The sequence below is a fragment of the Oreochromis aureus genome, linkage group 5 (genome assembly GCF_013358895.1).
Source record: "Oreochromis aureus strain Israel breed Guangdong linkage group 5, ZZ_aureus, whole genome shotgun sequence".
In the NCBI taxonomy this organism is placed as follows: Eukaryota; Metazoa; Chordata; class Actinopteri; order Cichliformes; family Cichlidae; genus Oreochromis; species Oreochromis aureus.
In genome coordinates, this window is record NC_052946.1 from 9,818,240 (window position 1) to 9,830,196 (window position 11,957).

An 11,957-nucleotide genomic window follows, 5' to 3' on the forward strand; every position below is an offset into this window, starting at 1 on the left:
ATTCATAGAAAAGCCATAAGTCTGGGAGACAATGAAGAAAGAAAAGATGGAAAAGACATTAAAAGCTCCGTATTTTCTTTCAAAATGATTCAGATACTTGGCCTCTTCTGCACGTTATGACATGAGTCTGCAGACAGAGTTAGGATTACACAAAGCCTGCCAGACTGATGAATGTCAACAGCTGATCATAAAATTATGATGGCAACCTGATAGAGATGAGCTCAGTATTGCCCCCGATGATCCAGGGACTGCTGCTGTTTTAGTGCGGGATGGATGCTCATCACATCCAGCTGGGTTTAGGTCTTTATGTGAAAGAAAATAAACGCTGTCAAATTCACACGAATTATTCTGTTGCTTTAATGTCAGAATTTCAGCAGCATTTACATTGAAGTGTAGTTTTCTAAATATAGAGCACTTTTTAAAAAACATACCTGATGCATGTGATTTGCAGTATTGGCCGCTGCTTGCTCACTTCAGTTGTCCTATAAAAGTCTAAATACCTCTCTCGCCCTCTTTCTTTCAACAGCAACAGCTGTATGTGTCATCTGCAGTGGGGCTGACCCAGTTGGCTCTGCATCGCTGTGACATGTACGGCGAGGCCTGCGCTGACTGCTGTCTGGCCAGAGATCCTTACTGCGCCTGGGATGGCAAGTCCTGCTCCCGTTACTCCGCCTCACAGAAAAGGTAAGCACCAACAGCGCTGTTAGCATGAGCTACGCTAACTTCATAACTAACTGACTGACCTAACGTGCGTGTTGAGTGATGCTCAGTTGAGATTGCCTGGATGGCTGAATGGCTGTTTTAGTGGCATTCCTAATCAGTTGTGTTCATGTCCCGGTCTTTGTGGCTGATAACACTAATAAATCATCTTCTTTTAACAAGTAAAAACACACAACACAGATGTTAAAGTAACATGACGATGGTTTGTAGTAATTCCAATGTGCATTGAGTACGTTACTGCATTTCTGTATTGTCAAACAGCTTTGAATGGCTTGCAGTTGCTTTATGATGTTTTTCTCTCCTTATTTGGCAATACTGGTCTGACCCATTTAGACGTAGCCGGAGGCAGGATGTCAAGTACGGGAACCCCATCCGCCAGTGCAGAGGCTTCAATTCCAAGGGTAAGACGTGTTCCTGTGCCTCCTGGGTTGCTCTTACTTTATTAATAAATTTGGACAGTTGACATTTTGGCTCATTTTTGCTGCTAACTGTGTAACTGTATTCCAGCACCTGTTAAAGTAATTACAAAGGCAGGACTTTTTTTTTCTAATTTGCCACAACTGAGATTTTGGTTCTTCGGAGCTCATGGTAATGAGTGTTTTGGTTGCCATGGAAATCTCTCTCTGTGCCCTGCAGCCAGTAAGAACACTTTGGAGATGGTGCAGTATGGGGTGGAGGGGAGCAGTACCTTCCTGGAGTGTCAGGCCCGCTCTCCACACGCTCTCATCAAATGGCACGTGCAGAGGGATAACAGTGACCGCAGGAAAGAGGTGAGCGGCCTAACAGTGTGTTTCTCAAAGTTTCTGGTTATACAAGCAGATTATATTACAGGGTAGCTCACTCAAATACATAATTATCCATTTTTAATGTCACATAGACTTCCTGAAGCACTGAATTTGCTTGGATTTCCCTTCATTGGTAACACATGAGCATTTCCACAGATTTCCTTTTGGACATGCTCACCACAATGTTTAATTTCTTCACTATGTTGTTGTGGAGAAGAGGAGAGATTTATGTGCAGTGTGACACATTTGAAAAATAACTCTAGTGTAATTTCCTCTTGATTATCTGTTAACGTGATTAAGTGTTTTGGGCTGTGATTGAACGATGCCTGATTTCTTGCACAGGCCTCCAGCTGTCCTGAGGCACAGAGAGAAGGACACATAAAGGGGAGCTGTGAAAAAAAGCTCTCTGTTGTGATATACAACCCTCAGGATCTAGTTAAAGTTTTATTGTGAAGCTATGTAATGTTGCTGCCTTTCTTTTATTGACTATTCTGTTGGATGGTGTCTGTTCCCAAAAGCAGAGCAGTCTTTGCTGCTGGGGAACAAAAAAAAGAAAAAAAAAAAAGCTCCCCTTAGCCAATCAGATTTCTATATGCAGATATACATACAGATGTAGTTAAAGTGTATTCGGAGAGGTTCATTCACAATTTTTGCTGGCTTTGTTTTCTTTTTACCTCATGACCAGGATTAATGGTGAAGACACCTGATATAAAAATACAAACAGTGAAGCTCAGATTAAATGCTGGAACAAATAAATAAGATCAGCTTCACACATTCAGCCTGAAGTGCAAAAGGGAGAAATGCAATTAATAACGCAATTAAATCAATAAGATATCATGTCTGTTGTACATGATAGACTCAGCATATCATAATGGATCATTTCCACCTGTTACATTTTAAAGGATAAGACCTGTTTCTATAAATATTTGATAAAAGTCTATATTTAGTTATGCTGAGAGTATCAAATACTCAATTTTATACTTATTAGTCCCAGGAAGATGAGTTTGCTGTTATTATGTGACACTATAACATGCTTTCAAATTTAAGCGTCTTCATTTCTGCTGATTATCTTAAAACCTAAAACTAGCACATTAATAGCACTACCTCCAGCAGTCGCAGAGGTTTGGAGCAATAGATGGAGATCAAATTGTTCGATATACTGATATGAACATACCTACTGTCTCCCATTGGTTTGTTGACTGCTGTTTTGAAGCCTTTCTAATTTTGGCCTGTATGATTATTGTTATCAGCTAAGGCTAGCAGGCTTTATTAGAAAACTTAGTGTATTGATTTTGCTAAGTAACAGACAAACATAAAACAAGAATTTTGCCCAACAAAGCCAGTGCATAGACTCATTTTTTCATTGTAAGAAAAATTGTTTCACACTCAAAAGATCCGGTTTAGTGACTTGAAGTAACCGAGGTGAAGCCTGGCAGACAGCTAACAGCCTAGTCTGCACCTGTAACTGAAAAAGACCCAGATGATGCAAAACTTTAGGTTTTCAAAGAATTTTAATTTCATTTAATTAAATTTTTTAAAAAAAAAAGCTAAGCTCCAAAGGCGACTCACTTTTGTAGACAACCTCAAGTGGCCACTAGAAGAACTGCACTTTTTGCCATGTTGCTACTCCTACAAATGAGACAATTAGACATGTAAGTAACACGAGGGAACACCTGAATGGAAAAAAATTAAGCTACAGTTATTAATGAAACAAAAGAGTGACGACTACAAATGACACAATCTAGATGATGTTGGCTACATCTACTTAAACATGGTACATAAACAAAACCTCATTAAGATATATGTAGCACTATTTTTGTGAACCAAGTAAATACACATGTATCTTTGCACAGGTTATCGCACTACTTTTGCTAATGGACCGTAATCCTTCCTTTGCAGATGCGCTCAGACGGTCGGATTTTGAAGACAGAACAAGGTCTGCTCGTGCGATCTCTGCAGCCCTCTGACTCTGGCTTGTACCAATGCACGGCCACAGAAAAGAATTTCAAACACACGCTGATCAAGCTGCAGTTGGTGGTGTTGTCAAGCCGGGCTGTCAACAATGCACTGGTGGAGGGCGGTGCAGGTTTGATGGCATCTTCTTTCCACTCCGGCAGCACGCAGTGGACCCCCAGCGCAGGCCAGTACAAGGACCTGCTGACCATCCTGAGCCAGCCAGAGATGAGCCTGATTAATCAGTACTGCCAGGACTACTGGCAGTTTGGTGACCCGCTGCTGGGCCCCCTTAAGGCCAAAGACCTGAAAGAGCTCAAGGAGCAGAAGAAGCCCCGCAACCGCCGACATCACAGGGACGGGGAGGAGGAAAGGGAGCAGCAGGGAGTAGAGACATGAGGAGCCCGACTTTGTGTCTGAAGCACCCCCCTCAAACCCACCCCCAAACACAACCTTCCCCCACTCCATGAAAACTGGGAGCGACTCAATGAAAGTAGCAGCGTGAAAAAAAAAAATCCACAAACCGGAAAAAAAAAAGCTGAGAAACTGAAAAAAGGCTTACGAGTAAACCCCACTACACCCAATACATCCATTCAAACAGTAAGATATATGATACACAGTATTTATTGTAGGTTGTATATAGTATCATTCTGTGGATTTCTTTGTACTTACAGAAAAAAAACATGCTCTTTGTGTATAGGTACCTTTGGGGCAAATATTGTTATTATTGATATTGTTAATTTTATTGTTGCTGTTACTGTCATTACAAAACTCATCTGCCAGCGTCGTATGACTTTGGCAACTCTTTGAAACGTGTTATGAGGCTCGTAAGCTGTTAGGGTAGAGCTACAGGCAGCTCTGAGTAACGGGGAATTGAGCTACCTGACGGGAGGTGACGGGATCTCTGTTGTTTTTTGGGGTTTTTTTGCTTGCTTTGACTCAGTACCGGGAGTTTTGTATTTGCGGACACTGCAGGAACACCTGTGATGCACGCTCCCTGTGGCTGCACGCAGACAGAGACTTCAAATTGCAAGGGGACCACTGACTTATGGTCCCGGTCATTGTGGAGAAACAGTATTTTCTCCATAGGAACCCAGACTTACAGAAGACTACTCGAATATTATCAAAGTTGTAATTGGGTCATTTTACAGGAATCTTGTGCTTGCCCTTTGTTTTTGTTTTTTTCTTCTATTTTCTTCTTGCTTGGAGGACGGATTGTAAAATATGTGCAGCACCACTGCTACACGCCAGCACAGACACTGATCATGCTGAAAATGATTTTCATTTGTTTAGCAGTGATAACAATCTTACTGTACTCTACTCTCAGTAACCTGCAGTTTCTTCTGGCAATGAATCCAAGTTTTTTTGTTTTTTTAAGTAAACAAAGCAAAAATCAGATCAGTTATGTTGCAAATCTATTAATAAAAATACTTTTTCTTCCCGATGCAAACCTCCTTTGAACTGAGACCGAGGTGCAATACGGGGTTGAGGATTTTGCACATTGGGCATTATTCTTTTACATTTCAGGGGACATTGGCTGGGGCCATATGCAACAAGCACACTCGGGCATGGCACAATTGTGGAAGAAACAATTGCAGTGCGTGATGAGGAAAGTGCCCGGATCAGGCAGCAGTTGTTAGCAGTTCTTGGCACACAAGACATCTTTTTTTTTTCTTTTTTCTCTTTGACATTCATGTGTGGAAAAAAAAGTAATCGCCCGTATACACAACAGAGCATTGTAACAATGTTGTGACACTAACCAAAATATTGAATATTGGGAAGCTGGCTTTCATTGTGTGCATGAACCTGTATTTGTACTGTAATTCTGAGATAATAAGATAGTGTGTGGTTGTTTTGGTTTTTTTCTTCTGTTTTTTTTTCCATCTCTGTGGGTGTACAGTGCAGTCTGACCAACGTAACTACAGCAAAATGGGGAAAATAAATGCTTTAAAGATGCTGTCATTTCAGATATTCCCTGTAAAAAGCACGATACATCTTTTTATTGACATCGTTATAGATCTTGTCAAAGTGTAAAGTAAAATTATGTTGCTCATAAGTTTGGATAGGGTATATGTGTGAGAGTCATTTAAATGGGAATAGAAAGCAAGCGTCATATTAATTACACAGAGCCTCTATTAGACAGTTCTGGTAAAAACGTTGATACAGCACATCTACAGGAAGTAAAACTATTGGAGTCTCCTCTGTAAAAAAAAAAAAAAAAATGTCCAAAAGAATTGGAACAAGTTTAAGATATATTATTTTCATATTACTTTAACATTAAGGGGCTTCTGATATATCTTCTTTTTAGGCAGTGTGAAAGTCAGTGTGGATGCCTCGGGGAAGATGCATCTATAATTCATACATGGGTAACCGTATCTGCTCCTTAATTTGGGATCTGTCTGTATTCCCAGGAATCAATCAAAGCTCCTGATCGTCTTGTTTAAATGAGATCGGGGCCTGAAGACGAAATATGAAAAAAATGCAAAGAAAGGTTGTACAATTTTTGTTGAGTATTTCTGTTTTTTTTAAAGTGTCTTTAGTTTTTGAGTGTTTTGTTTGTTTTGTATGTTTTTTCTTTCTGCATCATCCAGACTTTATGAAAAAAATAAGCAAAAAAAAAAAAGAAAATGCACAAAGGTGATGTTATTGTAATGACTCGTGTAAATTACTCTTATCCTCCCTTTCCATTGTTGTTGCTGACTAATAAATTAAAGCTCTATATTTTATAAGAATGGAATGCTCCCCCCCTTCATTGTGATTCGCTTGATGCTGAATGTTTTCCATGTTCTGCCTAGAACCCTCTGGATCCTTGGAATAAAGTTGTACCTGTAAAAGAGATATGTATGCACATTTCTATAAAATGTACGCAATGCATTTGAGTTTGCAATGAAGCTGCTATAATGAAAGGACATAGGAGTACATTTGTTCTCTGTTTATATCTGTGCATCTGTACCTCAGGGCCTAATAAGTATGGATTATGCAAGTTCCTAATCCGCATCGGTTAATATGTCCAGGCTCGATCAGTACTTAAAGGCTCATTAACAAAGTGCTAGACAGTCAACAACACTGCAAGCGCCTTAAGGGGTTGATAATCAATGCTTATTTCTTGAGAAAGGCAGACACTCTAAAACAAGGTTATTAAAGTTAGGAAAAATAAAAATATAATCTATTTTGGCGAAAGAGGAAAATCAGAAATAGCTTTAGTTAAAGGCTTTGGTCACATCTGTGAGCACAACCTACCTGAGGAGGCTTTGGTGAAATTGTTTATTGAGACTTGAGGAAGCCTGCATGACTCTGAGTCAACTGCCTTTACAAAGTGTGCCTATTTGTATTGTAACATGGCTTCTGAACTTCTTAAATCTACGACTAAGAAATATCTCCCATATTACAAGTAAAAAGACTGAAACTAATACTGAAACCAACCAGTAAACTAAAATTAGAATTTTCAAACAATAATATCTGAACTTAAATGAGAAAATCCACCAGTTTGCTTGTTTAAAATAGCGCTTTTGACGCGTCACTGTAGAAAAAAGCAGATGTGTGAACAGTTTAATGATGGCTGCTTTCTATTTAGCCGATTCAGCGGCTCATTATGACACTGCTCTGAGTTAAGAAGCTTAAATAGAGCTGAACAAAAACACCTGCTTTGATCAAGGCTTAGTCCAACTTTATCCAAGAAGGTTGCAGAAATATGAAGCAAAAGTAAACTGAACTAATATGAAATATGAAGAGAAAACAGACAAAGATTTACAGATGTCATCATACTTTTTCTTCTAAACAACAGCTTGGGTCTTGTTTCATGTCTTAAATTGTGGAAAGTGGAGGATGGAGAGAAAGGCATGGCAGGAAAAGTATGAGAGCCAAGAGCTAACTTCTCTCATTTCAAAACATGAACTTGTTCAGGACTTAAAATATCTGTAACGTAGTGGTGTTTGCTATAAAAACTGGACCTAAGAATATATATTGCGATCCTTTTTATTTTTTGTTAACTATTTTCTATTTAATAAATATGTTGCAGCAAGATTTCACCATATACAGTGAGCTCATCATGTTTGAATCGACTGTGTTTTCAGACATGATGTGGCCAAACTTCATGTGACATGATATGAAATCTTTGGTCACTAGCAATAATCAGAAATGACTCTCTTGCCCTTTGAGAAAGGTTTCATCTAGAATTTTACCCTTTATTTTTCAGACCGCATGAGGGCATTATGAGCTGCCATTGTTCTGCGTTCATCTGTTGTGCAATCGTTCATAAAATGCAGCTCTCTCAAGTCCCCATACTCAGCACTAATATTTCCATCATATAATGACTCAGATGTTACGAGGTAATGGAAGTTCATGGGGGCAAACTCTGACCCACAGCACCCAAGGGGAACAGGCCAGAGCGGTGTCAGTTAAATCAGACCAGAGTTTCTGCACCTCATAAAGGCCTTAATGGCACAGCTGACCTTCGATCAGCCCAACAGTGACTCACTTTTTCTCACAACAATCTAGGTCAGAGTAAAGTGGCAGTGGAAGAAACAGAGATAGGTAAAAGAGGACAAAGAGTAAAAGCCACTGGAGGAGCTGGCAGGTGAAGGTGGGAAGTAGATATAAAAGAAGAAGATAAGAAAATAAACCCAAGACAGAAAATGACTGTCTATACAAACAAACACAAGACAAGTAAAAGCAAGTAATACAATAACTGGACGGTGAAAACCTCTCACACACATCCTCACAGGATTTGCATCCATCCATCCTCTTTTCAGCTTACCTGCTTTTTGATGCTAAACATGGAAACAAAACATGGAAAGTGCATGAAACAACATTTTATTTTGCAAAGGACAGAAAATGTTTTCCAACATCACACACTTAAGGAATTATGTTATATACTTGGTTTGTGAAGTTAAGTCATTTACTGTGATGTACTGAGAAACTGTGACTTAGTGATTGTGGGTCAGGGTTGGGATTTATTTTGGGTAACAGTGGACCTCTGTGGTTAAGAAGAACAAAACATACTGGGCTTTAGATATACATGCATCAGACACCTAGGTACACCCTTAGGTACATTTATTCAACTGGTTACTAATGCAAATATCTAATCAGACAGCCACATGGCAGAAGCTCAATGCATTAAGGTATGTAGACATGTTGAGGAAAAACTGCTGAAGTTCAGTTTTCCCATACAACCATCTCTAGGGTTTACAGAGAATGGTCTGATCAGCAGTTTTCTAGGTGAAAACCTTTGGTAATACCAGAAACCAGAGGATAATGGCCAGACTTTGGGGTGATAGAAAGCAGCAGTAATTCAAATAAAGACTCAGTACACCCAAGGTATGCATGAGAGCATCTCTTAAAGCACAATACATCAAACCTTGAAGTAGATGGGCTCCAGCCACAGAAGACAACACTGGGCACCAGCAAAGATCAAGAATCAGAGGCTATAAATGGAGAACAGAAGATTAGTAAAATGTTGGTCTCATGAGTCAAATGAGACCAACATAAATACAGGCCATTTACCACTTACCATGAGTCACTGCTGTGACAGAATATAGTCAGAATGTAGTTTAAACAACATGATGACATGGATCCATTCTGTCTTGTATCAACAGTTCGGGCGGTTGCTGGTGTTATAATGCTGTGGGGCATCATTTAAATGCAATAGCCAACCTCAGTATTGCTGTTGACCATGTCCATCCTTCATGACCGCAGTGTAATCATCTGCTAATGGTTTCTTCCAGAAAGATAGCGGGCCATGTCACAAAGCTCAGATAATCTCAAACTGATGACAAATCTGCAGCAGCTATGTGATGCTATCATGCTAATATGGACCAGAATCACTGATGTTCCCAGCACCTTGTTAAATCTCTGACATCAGGAATTAAAGCAGTTCTGAAGGGAAAAGGATTTCCAAGAAGTTGGTAGTGAGGTGTAACTAATGAAGTGCCTGGTTGATATAATGACTCAGATGTTTGTGGTTGTTCTCTGGCAACCAGTGTTATACAGTACAAGCACACCTTTAAGTATGAACGTTTTCCCCATGAGTACTAAGACAAGCAAGGATGTAAATAAATAAAGAAGGCTTCATGTCCCTTTGATGCTCAGACAAACTCAAAGGGTTCATAATTGATGGGAGTTAAATCATAATGAGCAAACAAGCAGAGTCAGTGATGTGGAAGATTTTGTTTTGACTTAAATAAGTAAAAAAAAAAAGAAAAAGATCATAATGCAGATGCCACTTGTTCTCAGATGTTCATACATAAGTGCATACATGTACACTACAGGTCAAATGTTTTAAAACACCCCAATTTTTTCAATTTTTTAAATAAATATTATGCAGTTTAATGTCTCATTGCTCTCTGAAATGAAAGCAAACAAATAAGCAACTGGAATAAAAAAATCCTGAGTGATGAACCAAAGTTTTCCAATTTTGATTCATCAGCCCATAACACCTTCTTCCAGTCTTCAGTAGTCCAATGGCAGTGTTTCATGGCCCAAGCAAGCCTCCTTGTCTTATTTTGACATCTTAGCAATGGCTTTCTTCCTGCAACTCGTCCTGTCAAACCTGCAGCTCGAAGTCTTCTCTTCACAGTTGAGACTTGCTTACTGCAACCACTATTAAGCTGTGTTTGAAGCTGTTGTCCTGTGAGCCACCTTACACGCAAGCTGCTAACTCTTCTCTGATTCAGTTGTGGCTTTGAATCTGCCAGACCTCTTCCTGTCAGAGTTCGCCCCAGTTTCTGAGTGCCTTTTGATGGTGAAGGGAACTGTACACCTTGACTTTCTTTGCAATTTCTCTGAAGGAAAGACTTACATTTTTAAGTGTTATGATGGTCAGTCTCTCTTCCACTGTTAATTGCCTTTTCTTGCCATTTTTGTAGCAACACACTAATTTCTGCAGTACAATAATGTTCAACAGATGCTCACGAGGCTATGGTACTACAGTGTGTTCCACTACTGCTTTTATGCAGACAGAGGGGGTTGTAAGTACTCCAGAAAAGTTGGAACACCAGCTTTTACGGCTTGATCAACCTTCATTGCTGCAGAACCGCTGGCAGTTCTCCACTTACCTTTGTACTATTTCAAACTATTCACTGGACTTGAATGACTTGAACTGCAATAAATAACTAGAAAAATTGGGGTGCTCTAAAACTTTTGACTGTTAGTGCTTGTCACAAAGGTGGTTGAGACCGTTCTACAAAGAGAACTTTCTTTGCTCAGTTTAGACTAAATGACACGTCTGAATAAGTGATGATGACAACACGCCTGCTCCTTATTTTAGAACAGGGTGGATTTGTTTCAGGATACAAGGAACAACATATCAGATTGTTTGAAAAACCATCACAGTGCATTCAGAGAGCATCAGATGGCGTCTGGGCTCTAGAGACTTCTGACGTCTCTTTTTCCCCTTATAGACAGGGCTCTGTTCCCACTGCTTATCTGATTCCTACCAGCATACAGCGGAGGATGTAAGGGGTGTTAGGTTGGGAGTCCCACGGTGCTGAATAGATGACACCAGTAACTGAGGTCAGCTTCCTATGCTGTGGCTGTCAAAATTATGTATGTCATCAACACGCAGATCACTTCTGATTCAGCCACCTCTGCCTCTGAATCATAAACCAGCTAAAACCAAGAAGCTGATCTACATGGAATTCAGCACCACTGACAACAAAAGGATGACCTGTTACAATCTGATTGGACATTTCTGTGCTCCATTCTTTACAACACAATAGGGATGTGTTACTGTAGGGAATTATCTCCAAAGAGTCAAATCACATGACATAGTGTCAAGCTATGGCATCATTCAGTGGACTTTTCAGATGTGGAATTCGGCTCTGTCTTATCAACGAGTCTCATCGGGTACTCTGCAGCTCAGAGGCAGGAGAGGCATTCTCCGGATAGCTCCCACAGTGAGAGCTGTCGGACAGTGCCTGCATTGTCAGGAAGGAAAAAGCCAGAAGTCTGAGAGGCAGAAGTCTGGCACGAAACTGTGTTCTTGTTCACATGCATCCTCCTGAGGATCAACAGAGCAGTATTAAAAACTAAGGCCAGTCTGTTGGAGAGATGATGAACTGACAGCAATTTAAAGTCTCTTTCTGGGACTTGTCATAAACGTGTTAAAGAATTCACCTCTAAAAGTCTGTGGCAGTTTTATTTTACACAGTATTTTGGCCTTTGTAAACTGTCAGGTGTCGTTTTGTCAGACCTTCGTATACGCTAAACACAAACAGAGGAGGCTCAGGGGAAAGTGCGAAACAACCGCTGCAGACAAACAGCACCTGTCAAAGTAAAGCAGAGGAATGGGAGGGAGCACCACTGCTCTCTGCTGCATCTATGCAATAATAGCAGGGGTCCTGCTTACACATGCATTTCATGCTATCAGCCAGCAGGTGGCATGTTGTCATCAGTACTGTTCATGGGGGATCAACGTCTTAGAAACAAGTAAAAACACATGACACCTATAACACTTTAACCTATTCCATGATTTTATGTTGCCTGCAACATTTGCTGAATAAG

The 11,957-nt window shown here is 40.1% G+C and overlaps 1 protein-coding gene across 5 annotated transcripts in view; it reads left to right on the forward strand.

Annotated features, from left to right (window-relative positions):
• The window catches only part of sema3fb (sema domain, immunoglobulin domain (Ig), short basic domain, secreted, (semaphorin) 3Fb), a 57,137-nt gene extending 51,442 nt beyond the window's left edge, over positions 1 to 5,695 (forward strand). For 2 of the 5 annotated variants that reach the window (XM_039612551.1, XM_039612553.1), the window contains 4 exons: positions 527 to 684; positions 1,030 to 1,121; positions 1,357 to 1,490; positions 3,405 to 5,695. In XM_039612551.1, coding sequence (XP_039468485.1) covers positions 527 to 684; positions 1,030 to 1,121; positions 1,357 to 1,490; positions 3,405 to 3,857 — 837 coding nt within the window. In that variant the 3' untranslated portion in view covers positions 3,858 to 5,695. The remainder of the gene's footprint in view (positions 1 to 526; positions 685 to 1,029; positions 1,122 to 1,356; positions 1,491 to 3,404) is intronic. The other 3 variants (XM_031733005.2, XM_039612554.1, XM_039612552.1) reach the window with 2 other exon arrangements.
• Positions 5,696 to 11,957: the final 6,262 nt, after the last annotated feature.